The sequence below is a fragment of the Selaginella moellendorffii genome, unplaced genomic scaffold, assembly GCF_000143415.4.
Source record: "Selaginella moellendorffii unplaced genomic scaffold, v1.0 SELMOscaffold_6, whole genome shotgun sequence".
NCBI lineage: Eukaryota > Viridiplantae > Streptophyta > Lycopodiopsida > Selaginellales > Selaginellaceae > Selaginella > Selaginella moellendorffii.
Window position 1 is genome coordinate 2205357 of NW_003314267.1, and position 26419 is coordinate 2231775.

The 26419-nt window shown below is 45.6% G+C and overlaps 3 protein-coding genes and 1 non-coding gene across 6 annotated transcripts in view; 1 reads left to right on the plus strand and 3 right to left on the minus strand.

Annotated features, from left to right (window-relative positions):
- Positions 1 to 13757: 13757 nt before the first annotated feature.
- Positions 13758 to 16835, minus strand: LOC112344979 (pentatricopeptide repeat-containing protein At2g13600-like). Its single transcript, XM_024670736.1, has one exon. It carries the CDS (start codon positions 16833 to 16835, stop codon positions 13758 to 13760), a length of 3078 nt encoding a protein of 1025 aa, XP_024526504.1.
- A 2490-nt stretch (positions 16836 to 19325) lies between these two features.
- On the minus strand, positions 19326 to 20749 carry LOC9636006 (protein DMR6-LIKE OXYGENASE 1). Its single transcript, XM_002965893.2, has 4 exons — positions 20465 to 20749; positions 20116 to 20363; positions 19736 to 20057; positions 19326 to 19658 (listed from the first exon to the last, which is right to left on the minus strand). The coding sequence occupies exons 1-4, from the start codon at positions 20693 to 20695 to the stop codon at positions 19422 to 19424; spliced, it is 1038 nt and encodes a 345-aa protein (XP_002965939.1). The 5' UTR covers positions 20696 to 20749; the 3' UTR covers positions 19326 to 19421.
- Positions 20750 to 20861: 112 nt separating this feature from the next.
- The window catches only part of LOC9636009 (outer envelope protein 80, chloroplastic), a 26020-nt gene continuing 20462 nt past the window's right edge, over positions 20862 to 26419 (plus strand). The window contains exon 1 of one of the 3 annotated variants that reach the window (XM_024670220.1): positions 20862 to 21269. In XM_024670220.1, the coding sequence (XP_024525988.1) occupies positions 20877 to 21269 (393 nt within the window). In that variant the 5' untranslated portion in view covers positions 20862 to 20876. The remainder of the gene's footprint in view (positions 21270 to 26419) is intronic. The other 2 variants (XM_024670219.1, XM_024670218.1) reach the window with 2 other exon arrangements.
- TRNAI-AAU lies at positions 21404 to 21477 on the minus strand. The gene has a single exon. It is a non-coding gene; the product is annotated as a tRNA-Ile (tRNA).

The window sequence follows — 26419 nt, forward strand, 5'->3', positions numbered from 1 at the left end:
TCATCTTCGCCAAGGGCCATCTGAGTCGGTGATGCAATTTGGCGTTCGTTTCCGAAGTCTTTTGCTTCGTGCGGAGCCAAATATGTCGGAGCGGATCAAGCTAGGAATGCTGTGGCCAGCACTTCGTCAAGATCTTGTCGGATTTGTGCATGCACTTGCTCCTGCCACTCTTGACGATGCTCTTCGCTTGGCACAACGTTATGAGACGTCGCCTCTTCCACTTCTTGCTACACGTCCTTCAACTCCACTTCCTATGAGTGATGGTCCTGTTCCCATGGAGGTTGATGCTGCTGCTGCTCGAGTCCAAGGACAAGGGCGAGGACGTGGTCGTGGCCGTGACGTTCGTTGCTGGGCGTGTGATGAAGTTGGTCATACTTATCGGCGTTGTCGGCGCTTTCCGGATTGGCGACCTCCATTTCCTGGGTGGAGACCTTGGCGTCAGCAACGTCCCGTTGGTGCTGCTGCGGTGGAAGGTTTGGATACCGAGGTGCATTTGGGAAACGAGGAGTCGCACGAGTAATGGAGGGACCTTGCGCGAATAAGTTAGTGACCCCTCCATCTTTCTTTTGGGAGTATCATCAAGGGGTTCACTCGGCACCGGTTCATCCAGTGTTTACTTTCCAAGCTCGTTTTTATAACAAGAGGTCTCCTATTCTTCTCTCCGTGTTGGTTGATACAGGTTCGAGTTTATCTTCTATTGCTTGACCTGTTGCCACACGTTGTCGTCTACACTTGCGTCGTGCGGCAGATCCAGTTTTCATTCTTTATGGCAACGGCCGTACACAGGCATGTGCACGAGATGAGGCGGACCTGGTTGTGCGTGTGGGCGATCTCGAGCTTGAGTTGCAGTCGTTGCGGGTGGTGCCGAGTCAAGCTTTTGACCTCATTCTTGGTATGGATTGGTTGCAGCACAATCATGCCAAGTGTGACTTTGAGGCTTTTCCCCCTTGTCTCATACTTCCTTATGTTTCATCCATTCCTCTCACTTCCGTACCTCTTCGTCCCTCTACTTCTACCTCTGCTTCCATTACTTTTGTTCCCCCATTATTTCCTCTTGTGTTTCCATCTTGTTCTACTCTTCCCTTTTCTGATCCCTCTGATGATCTTTGTGTTGCAGCTGTTGACCAGCTCATGAAGGAGTATTCTGATCTCTTTGAATTTGACTTATCGTCTGGGGCCAAGATTGCCATACGTCATCCCATTCCAACCGGGGATGCTCGTCCAATCAAGGTTCCTGTTCGTCGTCGGTCACCCAAGGAGATCAAGATTTTACGTGCAAACGTCAAGGAGATGTTGGAGAAGGGTGTTATTCGGAAGTCGCGGAGTCCTTGGGCATGTGAACCTCATCTTGTGACGAAGCCTGATGGGAGTATTCGTTTCTGCATCGACTATCGTCCGTTAAATGAAGTGACGATCCCGGACGTGTACCTTCTTCCTCACACTGCTGATCTCTTGGATCGTCTGGGGCGAAGTCGTTGGTTCACCAAGCTAGATCTTGCTTCTGGGTATTGGCAAGTACCGATGGCTGAAGACGATATTCCTAAGACTGCTTTTCGTACACCATTTGGTTTGTACGAGTTTTTGGTGATGCCGTTTGGTTTGAACAATGCTCCAGCAACTTTTCAGCGGATGATGGACGAGGTTCTTTGCGATATGCCGGAGGTGACGGCTGACTTCATTGATGATGTCTTGATCCACTCGGAGGGGACGTGGGAGGAGCATGTTCGTGATGTTTGTAAAGTGTTGGATCGGCTACGCGACGTTGGTTTAAAGCTGAAGTGGTCGAAGTGCGTGTTTGGGTCCAAGGACACAACTTATCTTGGGTACCGTATTTCTCGTGAGGGTTTGCAAGTTGATCCTGACAAACTTGTGGCTGTTCTAAAGTTCCCTACTCCAAAGTGTGTGAATGATGTGCAGCGCTTTTTGGGTAAGGTGCAGTATCTCGGTCGTTTTGTGGATCATCTTTCCGATCGCACTATACCATTGCAAGCGTTGCTGAAGTCATCAACGTCATCTTTCATCTGGTCTCTCGATTTTGAGCGGGCGTTCGTGAATCTTAAAGAGCTATTGACGACTCCTCCGGTTTTGGCATATCCTGACTACACTCGACCTTTTATTTTGCGCGTGGATGCTTCTGACATTGGTCTTGGAGGTGTGTTGATGCAAGAGAGCTCGAGTGTGCCTGGTCAGCACCATCCCATTGCATACATAAGCCGTACATTACAACCAGCGGAGATGAACTACTCCACGACGGAGAAGGAGTGTTTAGCAGCGGTCTGGGGTTTCGAGAAACTTCATGCCTATCTATATGGTTCTCGGACGTTACTTGAAGGTGACCATGCTATTGTTACTTCATAATTGAAGCGGAAGAACATGGTTGGTCGTACGGCTCGATGGGCTTTGAAGCTTTAGATATATGATTTCGATGTTGTTCATCGCCCAGGGAGTTCTATGGCTGATGCTGATGCCCTCTCTCGAGCTCCTCTTCCTTCTCCACTCACTTCTCATGTTTCTGATGAACCTGTTGTTCCAGCATCTGTGGTTTTTCTAGATGAGGATTCTATGCCGTCGGCGGTTGCTGTCCTTGACGTTCAGTGTCCACAGGGCATAGAGCAAGATCTACCTTCTCTGGATGAGGTTCGCGAAGCTCAAAAGATTGAGCCATGGATTCGAAGGCTTCGAGATGGGTTTGAGAATCCTGCATCACTTGCTGATGACTTACCTTTTCGGCATTTACATTCTCAATATCGCCTTGAAGATGGCCTTCTTTATTTTGTGGGGACGGATCCTGATACTCATTTATGGCTGGTGGTGCCTTCGGTGTTTATTCCGCGGTTTCTCCATGCCTACCATGATTCTCCTATTCTAGGTGGGCATATGGGACACCGTCGTGTCACCGAGAAGCTGCGCAGATCTTTCTATTGGCCAGAGATGCGACGTGATATTATCCGGTATGTGTGTAGCTGCGTTTGGTGCCAAGCTCGTAATACTCCCCCTTGTGCTGCGGAAGGACGGTTGGAGTCAATTGCAGTTTCTCGTCCGTTTGAGTTGGTGGCGTTTAATCTTATGGGACCTTTTCCGCGATCAACTGCTGGCAATGAGTATGTTATTATTGCTTCTGACTACTTGACTCATTGGGTGGAAGTTGATGCTCTTGCTAGTGCCTCTGCAACTGCTGTTGGATACTTCCTCCTCAATCGAGTGGTGTTCCAGCATTCTTGTCCAGAACGGATTCTTTCGGATAATGGTCCTGCATTTATGGCTGAGGTATTTCATGTTTTGACATCTCGGTTGGGGATACGCCACACTTTTACGAGTGCTTATCATTCACAATCAGACGGTCTAGTGGAACGGCTCGTTCGGACATTCAAAAGGATGATTGCGAAGTATGTGAACTTTCAACATTCGGATTGGGATGGTTATTTGCCGTCTCTTCGGTATGCTTATGTCACAGGGGTGCAAAGTTCTGTTGGTGCTTCACCACATAAACTTCTATATGGTCATGATCCAATATTACCAACAAAGCTGGGTTTACCTTCGCGATTGCCACGAGCTCCTGATGCTAGGTCATGGGATCAATATTTGACAAGCATTCTTCCACTTGTCCGAGCAGAGTCTGCTGAACACTTAGGCCGCATACAAGTGGGACAACAACGGCGCTACAATTCCCATCATCGTCCACCAGCGGAGTACAAAGTGGATGATTTGGTGTTAGTCCGTTTTCCCCATCTTACGGTACATGGTTTATCTAAGGGGATCCTTGCGCAGTGGAAGGACCGTATCGGGTGTTGCAGCAAGTTGGACCACAAGTTTATGAGGTTTGGCATGATGTTCAGCAAGCCGATCCTCCGGAGATTGTGCATGTGCAGCGGTTAAAACGCTTCATACAAAGGGATCAGGAGCAGTTAATACCGTCTACAGATCCACCGATGCCTCCTCCTGACGTTCCTCCAGATCCCGGCCCGTCTACAAGAGAACCCTGACGGCCTTCCATTATTCCGAGAGGAGGGGATGATGTGAGGGCCAAGTGTACGGCTACGATGCCGTATACTAATATTAGCGTAATGGATTTTGGTAGCCGTCGGATTGGTTTCAATCCGGACCACTCGCTCCTGTATATAAGCTAGGGTTTTTGGGTTAATTGATATGCACATTTCTGTATTCCCTTTCCATATTCCATGCACTCATACTAGGAAGTAACACATAATTAATTTACATATTTGTTCCATAGTTGAATGCCAAATACTATAGATAGAAAGTGGATTACATCACTATAATTCAAAAGTGGGTATTTATCAAGAAGAATGGGCAATGGTGTATAGAGAGAATGATGCATGATTTAATAGTGTGAATTTGTGGTGATAAAAGTGATAAAAAGTGGGATGAAGTGAAGGCAGTGGGATCCCAAAAATATTTGAGGACTCACTAAGAAACCATACAAGTTTGCATATGAAAGGAGTTAATACAACCTTACAACTAAAATACAACCTAGAACTCATAGCCTAAAATAGCAAGGCCTAAAAGGAAAGTTGAAAGAAAGTGAAGAAAAAAGAACAAGGAAGAAAAAGGAAAAAAATCACTGCAAAAAATCTTTGAGATAGCAATGATTATGAGTGTGTGAGAGCTCATGGCCAATTTCATTTGCAAACATGTAAGAACCACTTTCCATATGGTGTTGAATGAAATAGGGGCTAAGCCATTGTGAAGAGAATTTGGAGGAGGGAATGAGAAGAACAAATGCCCTAAAGAAAAAAAGATTAAATCTAAAACTTTAGAGTTAATGGCCATCTTGAGCTTGCAACAAAAAGCTGTTTGGCTAAGGCTTGATGTTACTCATCATTGCAACGACAAGAGCTCCACTGAAAGTTCTCCCTTAGTGTCATAGACCAAGGAGAAAGAGGTCACTAAAATAGATAAAGGATGTCCAAAAGCCCTAGAGTGCTATCATTGCTGATGATCATTGGCAAGCTTAAAAAACTACCTTTAGAATCTTGTTGTTGGACTTGGCTTGGCCATTGCTTTATAGATAGTAGTTGTTATTGCATACGTGCTAGATGTGGAGCTGCTCAAAGAGGTGTGCAATGACTCGGTTGAGAAAAGTGCTATTACGATCAGAAACCAGAATAGTAAACATTCTGAAATAGCATACAATATACTCATATAGGAACTTTGTCATGGAAACTTAATCCATATATTGTAAAGGAATAACCTCCACCCACTTTGTGAAATAATCTGTCGCAACAAGAAAGTATTAATGTCCTTGAGAGGTTGGGGGCAAGATAAGGCCAATATAGTTGAATCCTGCATACTCAAGAGTATCTCAATAAAGCTGTTACAAGTAATAGCTATGTCATAAAAGGAGCTATGCTATTACTCAATCAAAGAAGTGCCCCATGCAAGAGTGAAAGGCTCGTAGCAATGCTAGAATCTCATTCTTTGCAACAAATTGAAGAAGAACTCCTTGAGATGTCCAGTGGTAAAGATGGTTATTGAAGAAATAATAGTCCCAAGCATGAACCTCCAAACCATTGCATGCCGCTAGTGTTATGTGTTCTAAAAACTTGCTAGAGTCAAGGTATTTGGTGACGTCTTGGAAAGTTGCTAAAATGATAATGGTTATCACCACAATAATGAGGTATTAGCTGGGATTATGAAGGTGTGTTTGACATAGCACAAAGGTTCACTAAAACTCTTAGATGAGCACAATCCAAGTTAAAGTATATAAATTGCTCATTGGTCATTGAAAAATAAAAGTTAACACATTAAAGCAAATGTGAAAGTAGGTACAAGCTCCTGCAAAAGTGCTCTAAGGTATATATAACTACCACCATCTCCTTCTTCACTTCCATTCACTTTTTCTTCAAGTTCTTGAATGAGTGAAAAGTGAAGTAAGTTGCATGGTTTGGCTGGTCCAGTCCAGGATGTTGGTAAAGACAGACTACAAAAGCATTATCTCTCATTGTGTTAAAAGGCTAGCCTGGCTATTATAGGTAAAAAACTGGTTCAGATTTGAGTGTGTCTTATAGCTATATGCTGGTTCGTTGTTGGTCATCTCCCCATGTATACTTGACATCTTGCTTGAGGAGTGTGATGAGGTCTTGTTGAAACAATATACTCATGGATGAAATGCCAAAAAAACCCTATCTATCTTAGAAACTATTGCAATTCCTTGATATTATTGGGAGGTGATGTAGCTAGAATCTCATGAGCCTTCTTGGAGTCACTCAAGGCCATATCCTTGGCTATGATATCTAGGCTTGAGGGATCACCTTGCATGCTTAGTGGGAGTTAAAGAGAAATGTTGAAGTTGACAGAAAGAAAAGATTTTCTCTAATTGTGTGAGAGGGATCTCTATCACTAAACTCTAAAGTCTAGAGTTGAAGGCATCTCAAGATCAAGAAGAGTGTGGTCACCCTCCATTGAAGAAATAATAAAAGAGGCCTTCTCCTTCTTAGCAAGCATTGTTGTGATTGCTTTGTGAGAGATTTTGTTAGCCTATAAATTCTCTACTTATGGGACACTTTAGAAGTTGATATGTTGGAAGCATTCCCTAAAGTCTATGGCACATTGTCAAAGTTCTTAAAATTTTCCTTATGGACTTGGTACTCACTATTAAATTGACAAATGATGAGTTGTGAGTCTCTAATGAAAACTATGTGTTTGAACTTGTGATCTTTAGCCAATTGCAAGGCCAAGATCATTACAAAGTACTTAGCCTCATTTGTTGAAATAGCAGGCTAGGTCATTATAATATAAACCACCCTTTTCTCTGCTAGGTCGTGAATCCAAACACCAAACCCTACAAGCTGGTTCCTTAGACAAAATGTGAAAGCTATAAAAGTAAAAATAGTCTAGTCTTCAAATAAAGAGGTAGGATTGACTATGTGATCACTCACCACTTAGTCCTCCAAGAAAGAGGCCAAGTTATTCTTGCTCATAATCATTGTTTTCATGTCAAAGGTGGTAAACATTATAGGATGCATTTGCTTCCTCGGTGTACCATGTTGAAGGATATAAGACCAATCTACTACTAAGGGAAGATCCTCCACATAAGGTCTACACTCAAAAAGAGACAACTTTGTCAGAAAAACCTCCACTCAAAATATCAGAAACTCCTAAAGCTAGCCAGTAATATGATTAAGCACTTTATGTGATGATTGAGGAATCCTCTATGAGAATAGTGTTGCACTAAAACATGTCAAACTCAAACTATGATGGATCTTTGTTAGGCACCAGGTCAGGATAATAGGATAAAGAAAGGGCCCTACAATCAAGTGATCACCCCTTTAGCCAGTTGGTTTAGGGTGTAAGGGATAGGATTCTAACATTGGTATCAGAGACCAGTTCGATTTTCATGGCTAACAAGTGGGGTAGGAATATTCTAAAGGAATATTCAACATGGTGGATCTAGAGGGAGAACCAAAGTTTGGTAGACCCTAAGAGAATGACTATGGTGACCGGAGGGTGGCCTAAGTATAATTGCAGACAATCATTCCCTAACAAGGGGAGGATTATTAGGCACCAGGTCAGGATAATAGGATAAAGAAGGGGCCTTATAATCAAGTGATCACCCCTTTAGCCAGTTGGCAAGATGATGGTCAAGGGGAGGATTATTAGGCACCAGGTCAGGATAATAGGATAAAGAAAGGGCCTTATAATCAAGTGATCACCCTAGCCAGTTGGCAAGATGATGGTCAATGAGTGTGGAAAACACATCGAGGAAGAGAATACCATCTCAGAGGAAATTGATTGGTTCAAACACAATTTAGAAGTTATCTTCGAACCTTTGCCAACAATAAGTATCTATAAATATTGTAAAGACAAAAAGTTTTGTGACTGTTGCTAATTTACATCATGCTGAGCAACCAATTTGTGATGTCTTGAATCTGATCATGTCAAACTTATCCAAGGATCATGGAATCCTTCAAAGGTGTAGAGCTGGGATTCTAGTAGTCCTCAACCATAAATTCCAAAAGAAGTTCCAACCCGTTGATGTATACTTCTACACTACAGCAAATTCCTACAAGGATAATGGTGTGGTCTGCAAATGTCTTCAAGATTAAAGTGGTGCTTTTAGAGACTTGAAGATGGCTGCATCTAAAGAGATCATAGTGCTCTTATAGATAGAGTTGATAGGAGCATTGATAATGGGAAAACCATTACCAAAGATTATAGGTGCAAAAAACATACTTGGATTGGAAGAGGAGGTAATGTCAATGATGTGGACATCTTGTGGAGAAAGGCTATGGCTCCAATAGACCTCACAAACTCCTCTAAACGCTAGCCAAACCCAAGAATCACATAAAGGCTTATACAGTGAAAAGATGTTTATGCAAAAAGGTGATAGACATCTCTAATAACTATTAGAGTGCACTCTTAGAGAGCTAGGAATTATTAGAGAAAGGTGGAGAATATTTAAAAAGGAGAGATGTGAATGAAAACTTGTATACCACCTTAGGTGTTGAATGAGTGATTGCTAAAGGAGCTAAATTACCATTGATTTCCTTTTGAAGGGCTATTATTTTCTTTTGTGTTCATGTAGGTGTTGTCTTTGCAAACTCCTTAACAATTCTGATGATATTGATCTATTCCCTTTGTTGGAAGATGACAAAGGCATCATTAATCACACGCTGCTCAAGTTGTTGCTAGTAGCAATCTTGATGGGTGGGTGGCACATTTGTCACTCTCAAACACACTAAAAAAAAGGCAAGAAACTCCATAGTTACCAACTCAAAGATACACTTCTCCTTTAAATTTATAGAGAAGAAAGGTATATACCTCTATGTAAAATATCCTCTCTCATGCTCTAAGAATATTTCTTAGAAAAAATATTTTAAAAATCTTATACTCTAAGATGCCTTGCAATAGATGACCATAAGTGGATCAAATAGCACCATGGTATGAAGAGAACTCATGACCTATAGTTGTAGAAATTCATAGCTAAATAGAAAGCAAATGCCCAAAAGAAATAACTATAGAAAGAGAGAAACAAAGAGGATAGAGGTGTGGAATTTAAAGATAAAGGGAAAAACTTGATAGGAAACTTTGTAGTTAGACTAAACCCTTGATCCAATCAGAAAAAGGAGAGAGTGGAAAAAAGGTGAAAAAGAAAGAAAAAAAAGAGAGAAAAAGTAAGGAAATAAATGCTTTAAACTTTTGGTGGACAATTAGTATTTTAGAGGACATAGTAGGGGCCTAGAAAATAACACTTGATCCATAAAGAAATACTCCAGTTAAGCAAATGTTATTCATGGGGAAATGTTATTTATCTAATATCCACAAAGTTTGTTATAGACTTGGGTTGGGCATTTGTTAGTACTATCTCTATACTGATAAATCTCAAGAGTCATTGAGCATAGTGAAGTTTTTCAAAGTTGTTATGAATTGTTGCCCCAAGTTTGAGAATCTACTACAACAAGGTTAGAGATAGAGAAATTTAACCTAAAGAAGTTACCCCAAATATTGGATAAAAACTAGACTAAAAAGTTTATGGAAAATTGTAAGAACTCCTTTGCTTATTTCATTCTTTATCAATTTATTTGTTGCAATTGACTTAAGTGTTGAAGGACTATGGCCTTTGCTCCAACATTAGCCACTATAAAAATTGAGGATGGAATTTCAAGCTCTATGGGAGATGGGGGAATCTCCAAAAGGTGTTAGTTATCCATCCAAAATTGCTCCAAATTTGGTTAGGCATACTCTATAAACTTAATAGATATAAATGCATTTGCTATATTCATGGGCTCAAACTCAACATCTACAACCTCTAGTTCAAGCATAAGAATCTCATCCACTTTCACTACTTTATCCTTAAAGATAAAAGCCTTAAACTCCAAAGTAGGATCCTCAAACACTAACTTAGAATTTGGTATCTTTTAGTATCTATTGCTCACTATAACATGTAAAGCTGTTAGAATTTGGGAAGAAACCTCCAACTAAATAAGCCTAGAACAAAAAGTGTTCAATATTTCACAATGCCCAACTGAGATATCTATTATGATGGCAAATAAAACTTATAAGCATGATTTCAATTTTAGTTTTTACACACACTTTAAACTAATATGATCATTCTATTGAGCTACTTATCACAGAACTAAATCCCATAGGTGACATTTGCTATAAATTGGATTGTCTTTTAAATCATTCACTTTGGTTGCTTACAAGGTATTTCTGTGATTTTCTAACACATATAAATGGTTTTCTTTGAAATTAAAAATGGGGATACTAATCATATATTGATAGAGTTCCATGAAAAAGATTATATTAATAGAGTTCCATGAGAAAGATGGTGATTCTTCAAGTGATGCAGAACTCTATTAAACTTTGTAGAGGAGAGATTATAAAAAAGAAAAGAGTCAAGAACAAGGATGATAAAAAAAACCTTGTAGATACTGGGAGGAAGAAGAGGAGGATTGAGTGATGAATATATCTTTGTCCATTGCCGAGATTCTCTACATTTTCATGGTGCTTGCAAGCTCAAAGCAAGTAGTTCCACTCCATGGAATCGGGAAGAATAGGCATGGTCATGATGAGCTCTTTTACCTGGCTTAAGTAGCCTATCCTTGTAGTAGTGAGGACATTAGTTATTGACATGAGGTAGGAGCATGTGGTGTGGAGTTGACTGGCATGATTACTTTTATATATAATTTTATGTCTATATGCTCATTCTATATGCAGTACATGGCCTTGACAGTAGCACCATAGCCAGTTGCAACACTAATTACAGTAGGACCATAGTAGCTTTGCAAGTTGCATAAATTCCTTATTTGATTAGATTAAAATCAATTTAAAATTAACAATTGTTTGGTAAACATTAGTAGTTAGCAAGACTTATTAATGTTTAAAACATAACCTAAACTAAAAGAAGCTTATCTAGCAAAAGCATGGAGCCTGAACGCTTTCTGACAATTGTGGGCAGATCTTCACTGGAATAATTTGCGGCATTAAAAGCACCAAAGTGGTGTTCATGCTGCACATAGGCACGAGCAAGCATGCAAATCCAAATGTTGCCAGTGACACCCAGCAGCTCCTGCATCCTGGCCCAGAGTTGCTGCCTCTCCTCGTCGTACTCCACTCCACCAGCCGAGATGACTGCCTCTCTTATGGCATGACGTATCTCATCCGAGCGAGCTCCCAAGTCCCCTGCGTGCTTGGAGACTGGATCCACGCCACAAACGCCTCACAGATTCCTCTGGTGGAGTTGCTAATCGCAACAAAAACCCCTTTTCCACTGCGCGACACGCTTTGCCCTCCCCACCTGGTATGCAGAGGCTGCCTGCTTGATCGCCCCGAATTCTTCTAGAGAGCACTCGGTCAGGCATGGATCCCACTGCAAGTTGGCGCAAATCTCCACGAAAAGGCTACCGTAGTCATTGCCAAAGACGGTGGCAGCCGCGTCGCAAAGCTCGCGGCACTCGTCGCTGCTTCCCCGGCTCATCGTAGCCTGGATGTGCTCTACAATCGACTCCGATGATGTCGCTGCCGAGCACAGGGATTTGAGCTCGGCGTGGTCGCGCCAACCCTTCCTCGTCCGCATCCATGTATAGATCAGGCGCGCAATCGGCACGCTCACGTCTGCGTGCTCCTGGAAGAGCGGCTCCACGCGGTGGAAGTTGTAGTGGCCTTGGATCCACTGCTCGAGCCGGGCACGCATCTGGTTGTCCCATTGGATTTCTCCCGCTGCCATCACCTCCTGCCACACAAAAGTTGAATGCTCTCTCAATCAAAACGGTGTCAATCATCATACCTCCAACATCTGGCGCAGAGCGAAGGTGAGGTCCATGGACTTCCACTCTATCCTGGGCGCGTTTTCGATGCAGGAACGTATCCGTTTGAGATTGTCCAAGGATGCAGGGGAGAACTTTTCATCCTTTAGCGCTGCTTGTTTGCTCAGGAACAGCAACAAGAGATTTTCCAGGGGTCCAGCACCGCTACCACGGTCACCCGCTATAGCTTGTGCTTCGAATGCGTCGAGCCATTGCAGCGGCTGTTTGTTGCTCTGGAGCTGGAGCAACAGCCAGGTGAAGACGACGACGCAAACCTTGCCGCTCGCATCGAACAGGAGAGCGGCATCAGCAACGCAAGTGGGCGAGAGAGTGAGGAAACAATATCGACACGATGGCTGTGCAAGCTCTTAAGAAGAAGTACGTATAGCTAGCTACCTGACACATATTCATCTGTGATGACCAATGGGAAAGACGATGGCGTCCGATCAGTGGCCTCCTCGAGCTGCAAAAGACAGAAAAACCATAACTTTGCTACACGATCCAAACAAGCACTCACAAGGTGAGGGCGTAGTGCAGCGGCCTGTGCAGCACTCGGGGCGGGGATGGGGATTTCTAGATTGCTCTTGATGTGGGCTGTGGCGCGTGAAGTAGTCGGCCGCGATGAAGAGGTGCAAGTAGCCATCCGGCACAGGAGCGCCAAGCGCGTGCGACGGCCACAGTCCAGATCTTCCACTTGAGCTCCGAGACAGTGGAAGAGACGGTGGAGTCGGGCAGGACTTCAAAGAACCACGCACCAGCTCCAGCCCAAAGTGAGAGAAGGTTACAACCATCAGCAGTCTGCCGCTGCGGAACCATCCACCCCACCACCGGAATCTGTCCTTCCATAGCCATGCATAAAATAGGGTTCTTGCTTTATAGATTTTATTTACCAGGATTTCTATAACCCTCTCGCCATTTCCCCACGGCGCAGCTCTCCCATATCCAACCGCGCTTGGATCTCTGAGTTCCAAGCATTCTACAATAAACAGAACAGAAACATAGATCTTTTCAGTACCTGTTTCGCAACTTCTCAACACGAAGAAGCTACACGAAACACAGTTGAACACAAGAAGGGTAGCTTCCTTCGTTCTACCGCTTGCTGGTCTGGAATCGGGTGTGTTAACCGCCAGTGTCGATGGGATGATTAGACAGCAAGAATTCAAACAAAGAAACAAATATTGAATAGGTGAAAGTACCAGCTTTTGATCATCCATCAGAAGAGACTGAAACCTGTGAAGCGGAAGGTGATATGTAAGCAAAAGAAGACAGATCGTGGACGATGATAAGACTCACCGTATTGATTGATACATGTGGAATGGCTTTGCAAATGCCGGGGGCATGGTTCTCCAAGTGTAACATCCCAAAAGAGCCACGCTACCATTTCTCCACTTGCAGTAACCAGGACCAGGGAGCTGTTAAACCAGAGAGAATAATTTCCTCCTTGGTCTCCACCATCCACAAAGCTACACACACGAAAGAGAAGAGCTGGAGGTCACTCACTACACACCAAGTTAGAAGAAAACCTCTTACCCAGCGTGCTGGCATGTGTTTCCTGCCGCAGGCATTGGTTTTCCATGACTCAAACAGTGTAACGCCTTCGTAGACCGCGAGCCACCGCAAGCGGAGAGCTAACTCAGGGGTCACAGATCTCCATTGGCATTGACCGTGTGTCCCAAACGACTGCTCTGTTTGCCTGGAGATATCTTCCACGGCGGATGCAACCTGGGAAACAAGTCATATGACCTTGGTTTTGGCTGCAATATACCTCGCAATGGGGGCAAGAGGCACCATGGCTCTGGATATCAAATAAGCCGACTGTTCCATCGCCTGAGCCTGTTGGTAAAATTCTTGTTAATTGTCCTCCAATAATCAGGCTCCAAACTTCGCTGTGGAGGATAAGCTAGTGAGGATATTAAGGACAAAAAACGAAAAACCATTGCCGAGCCGAGGAGGATGGCACTAGAGACCAGATTCCTCCACGCTCTTGGTCCATCAATCGCGAAAGGAGCAGAGGAATCTCGTTGACGGAACGCTGTCATGCCAAGGACAAGGTTGAGGAGGTTCTGGATGGTGTCTCTTGCCAGTGGAAGTGCTTGCTCGCGGATGAGCTCGCGTCCCTTCAATTGCCCGCTCGCGCGATGGTGTCGGAGCGGCACTTGTTTTCTCGGCAAGACAAGCACGGGCTTGTCCTCGTTCTTTCACCAATCCTCCGCAGTCGATGTAGGATGCCACTTGCTGCTGGGCGAAGAGTTCCTCTTGACTTCGCAGGATCCGTGACTGCTCCTGCCACAATCCGACGCTCCCAAGCAGGTTGGACATGAGAGAGTATGCTGCCGTGTCTCTGTCGTCAATATTCACGAGAGATTCGAACGCCACCTTTCCAGTCTCCACATCTCTCCACGTCCGGCAAGCAGCCAGGAGTGTCCTCCAAGTGAGCGCTCTCGCTTCCGAGCCCATGCTAGTCACCATTACCAGTGCCTCGCCAAGTTGGTTGGCCCGACCGAGCATGTCTACCACGCACACTCGGTGCTCACACCTCGGACTCACTCCATACTTGGTGAGCATTGCATCGAAGTACTTCCTGCCTCTAGTCACCATCCCGGCGTGACTGCACGCAGCGAGGACGCACAGCAGCGTCACACTGTCCGGCTCAACGCCTTCGTCGTCCACAGCCCGATGAAAGACATCCAAGACCTTCTCAGCGTCGCCCTGGCGGCCGTACCCAGCTGCGAGAGCGTTCCATGCTATCAAATCTCGAGTTTGAGCTGCGTCAAACGCCTGTTGTGCGTCGTTCATACTTCCGGCTTTTCCAAACACGTCCACCATGCTGTTGGAGAGCACAATGTCTTTCTCGGCTCCATATCTGTATACTTCCCCAACAATGGCTTTAGTGACTTCCAGCGATCCCACAGAAGAGCTTCCCTTGAGCACGGGGACGAAGGCTCGAGCATCTAGAGCACAGCAGGCCTGACCGAGTTTCAGTTTCATTCCCGCAAAGAGCTCCAAAACTTTGTCTCCATCACCACAGTCCGCGTACCCCGACATGAGCACTGTCCACGAGACTACATCACGGTGTGGCATGCTGTCGAAAACTTGCTGGGCGTCCACCAGACTCCCACAGTTGGCGTACATTTCCATCAAACTGCTGGCCAAAACGAAGTCCCAGTGTCGAAGGAGTTTGGAAGCCTGGCAATGGATAGCAATCCCTTTCTGCAGTGACGAAACTTTGACAGCCTTTCCATCCACCTGAATGGCCTCTTCCCTTGCAGCGACGCGGATGCAAGCCTTGAGTGCTGCTGTGACAATGCTCGAAGACGTGAGCGCATGCCCCTCGGATATCATGCGTTGGAACAGCTCTAGTGCCGTGTCTTCCTCTCCGCAATCAACACAGGCCAGAACCAGCGAAGTCCACGACATGACGTCGTGCGAGCACATCTGGTCGAAAACTCTTCGAGCATCCAGCAGGCTTGCACTTCGCGCGTAAGCGTCGACTAAAGTGCTCGCCAAGATCACGTCCGTCTTAAAGTAGTTTCTCGAGTCTCCATGAAGAGCCATTGTTCTCTCCAAGCATTTGAGCTTGACCAGCTTTCCATCAACCACCACGGCCCCTTCCTTGGCCGCCAAGCCGAGACAGGCCTTCGACACAGCAACTAAAGCCATAGCATCTGGAACGAGGCCTCTGTTTTTCATCTGAGAAAACAAATCCAAAGCTACCTCTGCTTGCGAGTTATCCACGTATCCCAGCATAAGCACCGTCCATGACACCAGGCCGTGGCAAGGCATGCTCCTGAAAACTCTCTCGGCCTCCACCATGCTTCCACACTTGGCATACATGTCCATGAGAGTGTTCGACAAAAACTCGTCCCTCTCGAATCCTTTCTCCGCGGCCTGGATGTGAATCGCCATCCCCTTCTCCAGAGAATCCAGTTTCACCATCTTCCCTTCAAAGCTTGTGGCTTCTTCTTTCGCTGCTAATCCAATGCAGGCCTTCAAACCAGCGACAAACGTCAAGGAATCCGCTGTAGTAGCGGACGCAAGGATTTCCAGCGCTCGCTCTGCTTCTCCATTCTCTACATATCCCACCAGTAGCGTGTTCCACGAGACCACACTGTGGCAAGGCATCTTGTCGAAAACTCCTCGGGCATCAACCATGCTCCCACACTTCGCAAACATATCCACCAGAGCATTTCCAACGAAAACATCCAGCGCTCGTCTCGCTTGGCGATGGATCTCTCTCCCTTTCCCCAGAGCGCCAACTTTCACAGCCGTTCCATCCAAATCTTCTCCCCACTTTTCTCTCTCAGCCAAATCGGAGCAAGCTTTCACTGCTGCGCCAAAGCATCGACCATCCGGCTTGATCTCTCCAGCTCCCATACTGCCAAAAACCTCGAGCGCTAGCTCACTCTCCCCGTTTGCTACGTACCCAAGCACTAGAACAGTCCACGAGATGACACTGTGCCGGGAGCTTGTATCGAAAACCATGCGTGCTTCCACCATTCTTCCACAGTAGGCGTACATTTCCACCAGCGAGCTCGCTACGTGATCATCTTTGCCGCTGCTCTTAGCTCGGGAGTGGATTCTCATGCCTTGTTCCAGAGCTTCCAGCTTGATCATCTTCCCACCGATGAGTCTCGCTGCTTCTCTGACCGCTAGAGCCGAGCAAGCCTTGATCGCTGCAAAGAATGTCCCGGCATCCGGTGCGCAACCCTGGCTTTCCATCCATGAGAAGGCTTCCAGAGCACGAGATTCTTCGCCATTCTCAGCGTGGCCCAAGATGACAGCGTTCCAGGTCACTACATTGTGGCAAGGCATCCTCTCAAACACCCTCCTCGCCTCAACCAGGCTGCCACACCTCCCATACATGCCGATCAAGCTGCAAGAAACGTAGAGATTGGAGCAAACCCCGCTCTGGATGGCGCGATCGTGGAGCACCCTTCCCTTCTCTAAGTCCTTGGAGCTCCCGCAGGATTTCAACCCCGAAAGGAGCTCCGCTGAGCAGTCTGTGCCGTGAACCCGGCCTTGTCCCAATCTGTGGCAGTACCTGTGGAGCGCGGGTCGAAGGAAATGCATCCATCCGTTAGAGCACCAAAAGAATCTTTGTCGAAGAAACCTAAAATTCCAAAGCCTTTGCTTGACTCTCCTCTTCTAAACGGCTCGCAATGTTAATGTTCCTTCCTCTCCCGCGCGACACGCCCGTGAGCAGCGTGATCGGAACCTTGTGGCGTGCATACTCGAAGCAGGGGCTTGAGGAGGACGTACTTGGAAGACACGCTAGCGAGGCTAGGGAAAAGGCCCCGAGCAAATTCCCCTGGAGCTCAAGCACCACTGTGTCAGGCAGAAGGATGCAAGGCCGATTTGAGTGGAGCAAAGTGTGAATTGCTTTCCAACCGAGGCCTCCTCCCTTTTCATGCCGTCGGCGAAGTTCCTGGGATTCATCTCCAGCAGCCCATACAGTCGTCTCAGCTGCTCTTGAAACAACCTTGGATCCTGGCCGCTTCCCGGAACAAAACTTCCACTTATGTTTTCGAAAGGAAGAACCGCTGCTGCCGCTGCTCCTGGAAAGCCTTGCGATCCATACAGTAGTGGCTGACCGGCCTCTAGAGCTTCTCCCTGTCCCCCGACTCCTCTCCTGCTGAGAAACGTTGTTAACGCTGCTTCAGAAAACCATAGCTGAGACATCTTTGGTCGTTCTCCAGCGTCATGGACACTATATGTACATGCGTCATAGTTGGCAGCAGTGAATTATCAGTGAACATGTTTTGAGCTGCCAACTGCTGATAATTCTCCCCTGCTTCCGACTATAAGGCTTGATCCACCACCTTTTTGATGGCATGCCCAAGAGGAGCCTTGTGTCGTGGTTGGCAATGCTAGTGTGTTTGCAAAGAGCGGCTCCCTAGATGACGCAAAAGCTGTTCGATGTGATGCTGATAGCCATGATCACCGCTTGCGCGGACCGCGACCTGGCCCGGGCCAAGGACGTGTTTGACGGCATGCACAGGCGGATCTGGTGTGAGCAAACGCCCTCCGTTTGCACGACACAGCGAGGTTGACGAGCCTCCCGGAGCAGGAGATGTTCTCTTGGAATGCCCTCTTAGCCCCACAGCTTGCTCCACCAGGCCCAGAGACTCTCTGACAGCGTGCCGGATCGAAGCGTGGTCCGCCGGCCATCGCAGCTTGTGCCCGCAGCGGGCATTTTGTACAGGCGCTTGACGTTTGAAAGAACCGGATGGAGGGCAAATGGAGCATCAATCGCTGGTAGATCGTGCCTCGTTTTCCTGACAGCCTCGTTCAGACATTGACCTAAGATGCCCAAACCGAGCATATAGTGGCTTCTCCTTTGGCAAGAGCGTGGAGGAGGAAATTGCGTCTTCGATCCAAACGAATTGCGCCGAGGTTTACAATCCGACACCTAGCGGATCAATCGCAACTCCATAGCCTTCACATCGACCTCGTCATTGATCGCAACATAGCTGTTGGCCGCCATCCAATGCTGGCGGAAGGATATACTCTTGTGCGCTATACAAGCATATTCTGACTAACATCCGTCCCTTTGTGGGACTCCTCTGCCGACGGGAAGTAAACGCCGTACCCTGCTGAGAGTCTTTATCGAAGGAACCATCGGTGAATACATTCCAAGGAGAAGATGCTTTTATTTCATCACGAGTACAGGGTGCCGCCACATAGACGATTTAGGGTTACACTATCCACATGCAATCAAGCCAGCTAGAACCCAAGTCCACAAATGGCCACATTTACCCCTTCATAGAGTGTATATGGAGTAGCAAATGGTTGTGAATACTCAGGCAGACATGCTCTCAAAATGAACATCTTCGACAAGTTGCATTCAAAACTTGAAATTTTATAATTCACATCATGAATCACATTTTATTGCATTTTTCATCATTATAAGAGCCTTGTTAAGAGTAACATTTTGTTTTTCTAGGCCATTAGGACAACATAGCCTCCAAGTGTAACCAATCAGTGTATGTAGCTAAATGGAGTATCCTGGCTAGTTACACGTATAGGCATGGCTTTTTGGGGGGCAATATAATGTTTTGGAAGGGATGCCTTCCAGGAATTTAGGTTATAGGCTGGGAAGAGCAATCTTCCAACCGCATTGGAGGCAATCTTGATTGAAGAAGTATTGGCTCCTAGAAGCTTGGTAGGGTTGTTCTTTCTCCTCCCTTCCAAAGGCAATGCTCTCAAATAATATTTTGATTGTTTCAATTTCTTTATTAACTAAATCCTAAAATTTCCCTTCTGTTATGAGTAAATATATTGTGTATATACTGTAAATAAAAATGAAAACTTTAGATAAGTATGACAGGAATATGTATTACAAAATTGAAGTCACTATGTTATCACATAACATAGAACTCCAAATAAATATGAAGAATCATATATCCAACTAAGCTTCCAATTCACAGAACAATGCTATTTCCAATTTATGTGAATGATATATAAAAGAATCTTCAAATAATCACTAGAAGCTGTGGTGAGGGGAGGTGAGGACTTCCAAAGAGACGAAAGAGCATCTTTAGCTACAACAAGGAGACCTTCTTGGTGAAGAGTGCTTTTATTTTAGTGGTTATTTTATTTTAGTGCTTTTATTTTGTTTTTCTATTTTGAACAATTAACTTCCATTTCAAAATCAAATTAAATCCTCAGAGTGTCCAAGAGCCACTGGCGATTAAGTCCCCCAGCTTGCAAAGCCGTCATATAATCCTTATAAACCATAGGCTTAAACACTGGAGAGCCCTCCACCAATTTGCTCGCTGGGTGCACCAAACTCTCCCAATTTGGCCCAATTGCCACTGGAATGGACATTCGATCTTCACTGCTATTAACCACAGCCCTGTGCTGGGCACTCTTATACTTGTCATTGCTCAAAATCTGCAAGAGAATAAAAAGAAAACATTAACTTTGACCAGTCAGTCAATGCTAGTAAACGAGAAAGAGTGAACGCTGACCTGGATCTGGTCGCCCAGATTGACCACGAACGAGTAAGGTATGGGCTTCACGGAGTACCACTCGTTACCGTGCATCACCTGGAGACCCTCGACGTGATCTTGGAGCAGCAGCGTGATCGATCCGGGGTCCGAGTGTGGGCCGATTCCCAGCACCAGATCGGGCTCGGGGCAAGCAGGATAGAAGTTGAGAGCCATGACTTGCGAGCAGCCATTGAATGCCTTGTCGATGTAATCCTTTGGAAGATCCAAGCTCTCGGAGATGAGCTCCAGGAGGAACTTTGCAAGGTTGCGAACGCGAGTGGAGTAATCGGCAGTAACTTTCCTATAAGATGATCATATACCAGCGATGTTAAGAAAGGACGGCGAGAAGGTATTTATACCTGTAAGATGCTGGCTTTTCAGGCCAGAGTTCTTGCATCTCGGCCAGTGGGAGGCAGCTATGGCGGAGGTAATCTCTCCAGCTAAAGACCTTGTCTTGTGTGACATTGAAGCTGGTTCCATACCTCATTCGGGATTCTGTGTCTGTGGAGAAGTAGCGCATTTTCTCCTCGTTTGCGAGAGCGTGGAATTCGCGAGCCACCGATTGCATTTCATCCACCAAAGAATGGGGAACACCGTGATTGATCACCTGTATGGCGAAGATCACACAATTCTCGATCAATTCTAGACCCAATGATTGGAACAAAGAGATTTTGGGACATCCAACACCCAGCAAGAGCAATAGCACACCTGGAAGAAGCCCCATTGCACGCAAGCTTCACGGATTTGCGGGACAAGCGCTGCTCGAGCCTCGCTCGAATTCAAGGCGGCGCCAAGATCCAAGACTGGGAAGCTTTCCTCGCGATGAACGGCATTTGGGCGCTCCTCTTTGGATTGGATGTAAATGCCGGGCAGCTTGTCCAGGCCCGAATCCACCAGATTCTTCACACCCAAGTGGAGTGGAAGAACTTCGGTGGCCATTGTTGAGCTCTTCGCAAAGATAAGCTTCCTCTGGTTTTATACTAAAACTTTCTTGGCGAATACGAAAAAATATCTTGGATTTTCTAGATTCTAAAAGAGGTTCGGTCATGTGCGGCTGCTAAGAAGGAACTACGAATCTAAAAGTTGGCATAGCAAAATGAACTACCGCTCAGCGGTCCAGATGGCATCACGAATGGACGGACGTGATTGCTCTATTGATCTCGAGGATATTCCAGGGCCATGCCACGGGCAAAGGCAATGTCGTCTTCCAGGGCGGAGGCGCCACCGTCGGCGCTCCAGCCCGCGCGGATTCTCTTCTCCGGAATCAAGGTACCCGATCTCTCGCGCCAGTTCCAGCAGCACAATGCCATCCCGTCGCTGCTCGATCGGATCAATTCGCCGCTGGCAGCTGCCAGATCCTTGCTCCAGCGCGTTCTTCCTCCTAGGGCAGCCACATCCGGCAGGGAGCCACATCCGGCAGGAGCTGGAAAACTCGGAGATTTTGGCCACTGCTCGACAGGCTCTAAAGTCGTGTAAATCGAATTACGCGCTCACGACGAAAGAGGTCCAAGAGGTGGTTCCACGTAGAAAGGTCTGGTGCGATTGTGAAATTGTGAAATATAGTGAGATTATATTTTAATGTAGTGTTGGTACATTAATAACTTTTTCTTTCCCTTTTTTTGAAAAGGCTTGGTTGAGGAAAATATTTGGCCCATGCAGGTTTGGAACCTGCGACCTTGGCGTTATTAGCACCACGCTCTGACCAGCTGAGCTAATAGGCCTTAAACAATCAATGATGATTTTAATTTAATCAAATAAAGAATTTATGAAGCAATGAGCGCTCTGGACAGGGTTCGAACCTGTGACTTTCTGGTTACTATCCACAGACGCTCTATCCACTAGCTACAAGCGCTTTACAGGTCAACAGATTTTCATTAAGTTCAAATTATGGTACAAGATCTCAAAAATACCTTATGGAGGAAGCAAAGTCCATGGCCGCTTGGTGCTGCTTAATTTGATGCCCATTAAGTGACCTTCATCCTCAGTTATAATCTCAACATCTCTCATGTCTCTATTGAGCACACTAGTTAGACATGATATAGCTTCAATTTGCTTAAGTAGAACCCGGAAAACAAACACGCCCTGATAAGAATAGAGAGCTATTGGAATCAAAATATTGCACCTCTTGAATATCAGTCAAGCTTTGCTCATCAAGTTGGCCTGGTAGAAAGGATGCATTTCTCTATGCTGCATGAAATTGACAAGACCGAGTCCACTTTTCTTGGAAGCTCTATTGTTGGTTGGAGCTAAGAAGGTAAAGAGGAGTGTTTTAGCTAGTTATGCCTCTAGTTATGGCCTTTTAGGGGACAATATTGTAGCACACATAGTTTTCACCCTTAAGATTTACCATAAGATAACCATGAAGTAGAACATAAACCCTCCATATGCCACGTGTTATATGCCACATGCCACATGCCATGTGTCCAAAAGACAATGGAGAAGAACCCGAGTTCAAGGGCCTTGGGCCATTGAATGAAGGAACAGTGCTAAACTCTCAAGTATAGAGCCAAGGAGCATTAGCACTAGAGCATAGAACAATTCCCAAGCATACAACTTAAGAAGCAAAGGGATAAGAGCACAAAGTAACTTGAATCAATCCTAAAGTATCCAACATCCCAATGCATGGGCCAACATGCAAAACAAAGCTAAATAAAGTTTGGCACTCTTTCAGCATACTGATAATTTAACGCAAGGATATGAGTACTCCACTAACTAGCATGGAATGGAACTTGGGCTTAAACCCAAGCCAGATGCAGAACAAGGACAAGCACACAAGCAAGAGCTAAATTATGCCTCAGATTGGTCAGTTATGCCCACCTACCCACTATTCCTACTATGCATTTGGAACCCCCCATATCCCACCCCTCTGAGGAACACATGCTTTGGGCTTTCACCCCAAATTTCCCTTAATACCAGGAGGTAGTCTCTAAGACAAACTTGAAATTTACTAAATATGGAATGTCCTTAGATTGCAAATTTGGATACGGGACAAACACCATTGTGTTCAGGAGAATCTCTACATTCCGTAGATATACCAAATGAGCAAATCTAGATACTTTCCATAAATAGCATTTGGGACCGAAATGAAACTAACACAAAGGGCATGATAGCAAGGGTGTTTGGCAAACACAATAAGCTATCATTTAGCGATATTGAGGGATTAGTTTCAATATGTGAGGGTTTTTGTCACTAGCCAGTGCAAGACATAACGAGACAGAAACTCTTTACTAGGCTAAGTATGCTTAGTTAATAACACGTAGGAATTCTATCCTTATACTCGTCCCATTTAAGTACACTTGAAATGCCCAGTTAACTCCACTAACACAAAAGGGACTGATAAAGGGTTCAACAATACCAACCTCCTGCCGTCATGGTAGTAAGGAAAGAATAATCAAAAGGACAACTGATAGGTAACTTTCGATACCTAAAGTTACATTCACGACAAATATAATTGTAAGTGACTAATTTTTCCATTCTACTTTAGTCACTTAACCACACCTCCGACCACTTGGAGGAGTCTCATTCACAACCTCCATAAATCCAATTCAGGACTTGGGACTTGCTAGCCCCAAGAATGGCATCCATGCCACTCAACCCTTGCACCTGGTCCAAGTGCTCCACATGTCCGATCCTATGACCGACACTCAAAGGTACCACCGACATAGTAGCCTGTTACGCTAAGGCCATGCCCAATCACCTTTGCCGCATTGGTAGTCCAATACCACTTGCAACACAGTCTTGTCTCTCCAAGACTGGGCCAACCATCCATGAGTGGTCATCCCAGATCCACTCCTTAGCATCCTTAGGATGCCCACCGACAAGGGGAATCGCCTTCCCCAAAGTCCCTTTTCTGGTCCCCACCAAGTCCCTTTCTGCCCACGGCCGTGTTCACCAACACTACCACTGAATCGAGGCCCACCGGCCCGACCACTAAGTCCCACGGTCCTCTGGGACTTCCTCACCACACGACTGTGTCCTTGGTCACTACCCCAGAGGACTGCTCCTCTTCCTTTCCACAGGCTGGGCCTTTGGGACAACATTTCGGAACACCGTGGCCTTACACGAGCCACCTGGGTACTCTCCCCGCCTTTCGCCTTTAGGTGCTCTAGCCATGGGCTTAGAGCGAGGTTCCGTTGAGCCATATCTGGTATCCAAGTAGGTAGTGCCACCCACACTTGGACTGGGAGCATCGGCTAGTCGATCTCCCGGGGGAACTAGAGCCGGCTCTTGAACACTTCACCAAGCTACCCCGCTTGTCGGTCCGTATTCACTCTAGTCTTGGACTTCCTAGTGGTCAGTTCATCACCCAACACTGGGTCTGGCCTTCCTAGGCCAAACTGGCCTTTCCTAGCCAAACTGGCTCCACTGCAGTCCTCCCCCTTACTATACTTTTGGAGCTCACCAAACCCCCTATGGTCTGGGAGATGAACACTTTGGGCTTTCACCCTCTCAGACTCGGACTCGGACTCGGACTCGGGCTTGGGCTCGGCCTCCGCCTCAGTCTCGGTCTCAGTCCTGGTCTCGGTCTTGGTCTCGGTCTCAGTCCCGGTCTCGGTTCCGGTCTCGGTCCTGGTCTTGGTCCCGGTCTCAGTCCCGATCTCGGTCTCGACCTTGGACTTCATCTCGGGTCCTTCTCGGACTCCATCTTGGATTCCATCTCGGGTCCATCTCAGACTCCATCTCGGTCCATCTCGGACTCCATCTCGAACTCCATCTCAGACTCCACTTCGGACTCCATCTCGGACTCCACTTCGGACTCCATCTCGGACTCCATCTCGGACTCCACCTCGGACTCCACCTCGGACTCCATCTTGGACTCCATCTCGGTCCATCTCGGACTCCATCTCGGACTCCACCTCGGACTCCACCTCGGACTCCATCTTGGACTCCAACTCGGGTCCAACTCGGACTTCATCTTGGACTCCACCTCGGACTCCACCTCGGACTCCATCTCAGACTCCAACTCGGGTCCATCTCGGACACTTCCACGTGTCATGTGTTGGTCCTTTTGGGTCCCTTTTTGGAGTTTCACTTATTGCTCGCTTCGTGCTTGTTCCTTGAGCAATTTGTTGGGAGTTCCACTCCCACTCTCGACCTTCCAAGTTGGAGCTTTTAGTCCAAATGTGTTACGCTCGTTTGGCTTTCGCTTCAGCCACTACCACGTGGCACCCTTTCCAGCTCCACTTTGGGGCCTAGGGATTTTGTGTCTCACATAATGTTTTGGAATTTCTTATAATAAAGATGCCTTCTAAGAATTTAGGTTCTAGGTTAGGAAAAGTAGTCTTCTAACCACATTGGAGGCAATCTTTATTGAAGAGGCATTGGCTCTTAGAAGCTTGGTAGAGCTGTTTTTTCTCCTCCTCCCTTCCAAAGGCAATGCTCTCAAATAATATTTTGACTGTTTTAATTTCTTTATTAATTAAATCCTAAAATTTCCCTTCTAATAGCATGTTGTATATTATGTATATTAGAACTCCAAATAAATATGAAGAATTAAATAAGCCCATCCTTCCAACAAAGCTTCCAATTCACAGAACAATGCTATTTCCAATTTATTTGAATGATAGATAAAAGAATCCTCAAATAATCACTAAAAGCTGTGGTGAGGGGAGGTGAGGACTTCCAAGGAGATGAAAGAGCCTCTTTAGCTATAACAAGGAAACCTTCTTGGTGAAGAGTGCTTCCTATTAAACACCATCCTAATTCACTCTCTCTCTGCTTACCTAGTAGTGATATGGCATGATGCTTTCTTTTTGTTTTTTCCTCTAGCGCACTCCCTCTCCCATCCGTCTCTGCTGCACACTCCTGCCCATGGCTATTGCCTGCCCACCCGCTCGCCCTCAACTTGCCCACCCACACATCTGCCTGTGCCCAACGTGCACCCTAATTATTTCCACGTGGCCACAACCCCAACACTTAGCCAAATTTCAATTAGCATGCTCTGTTCCACGTGGTTAGTTGCCCCATAATTGACCTAAAAAAGTTTCCATTCACGCCTACACCTTGTTCCACATGGTTAGTTGCCCTATAATTGACCTAAAAACATTTCTGTTTCTTTTATGATCAAGCATGGTGGCAGGATATCAATTTCTAGAGGTAAGCAATCAATTCAACTTCATATTAATTCAAGAAAATCATTCAGGATCCCCTATGGCTTGATGAGGTGTAAGAATTCCATGAAAAGGATTATTTTTATGCAGATGATTTAGATTGGAATTTATCTAAATCAAATGAAATTATAGCTTCTATTGTGTATATATTACAGAAGGATGTGAATAGGTTTCTAAATAGTGAGAAGAGAAGGGGTGATGGAGTGGATTTTTTGGCAATTTTCCAATAAAAATCATGATCTTGGAGATATAAAATGACCCAAAAACACAAGCTTTTTATCATTAATCAGATATATTTTAACAAAATATAATTACTAACTTCTTGACACAGGTATTGGTGTGAATATGGAAAACAAGATGCTTATAAAAAATCCTCTACAATTGCTAAATCTACACCAAAGTCAGGACTTGGAAGTAGATTGGAAGTAGTAGTAGGTCAAAGTTCTACCCTTGCAATTTTTTTGTCAAACAGTTTTACAAATGGCTTGATTATTTGCAGATCACATATTATCATAAAGAGCATTGTGATAAGAATGGGATTCCCTGTCATGGT

Excerpts from the sequence above, each read along its gene's own strand:
- LOC112344979 (XM_024670736.1), bottom strand. The coding sequence starts at position 16,835 with ATGCATTTCCTTCGACCCGCGCTCCACAGGTACTGCCACAGATTGGGA.
- LOC9636006 (XM_002965893.2), bottom strand. The coding sequence starts at position 20,695 with ATGGCCACCGAAGTTCTTCCACTCCACTTGGGTGTGAAGAATCTGGTG. Across the intron at positions 20,364-20,464 it reads TGCAATGGGGCTTCTTCCAG|GTGATCAATCACGGTGTTCC; the intron begins GTGTGCTATTGC and ends TTCGCCATACAG. Across the intron at positions 20,058-20,115 it reads GAAAAGCCAGCATCTTACAG|GAAAGTTACTGCCGATTACT; the intron begins GTATAAATACCT and ends ATCATCTTATAG.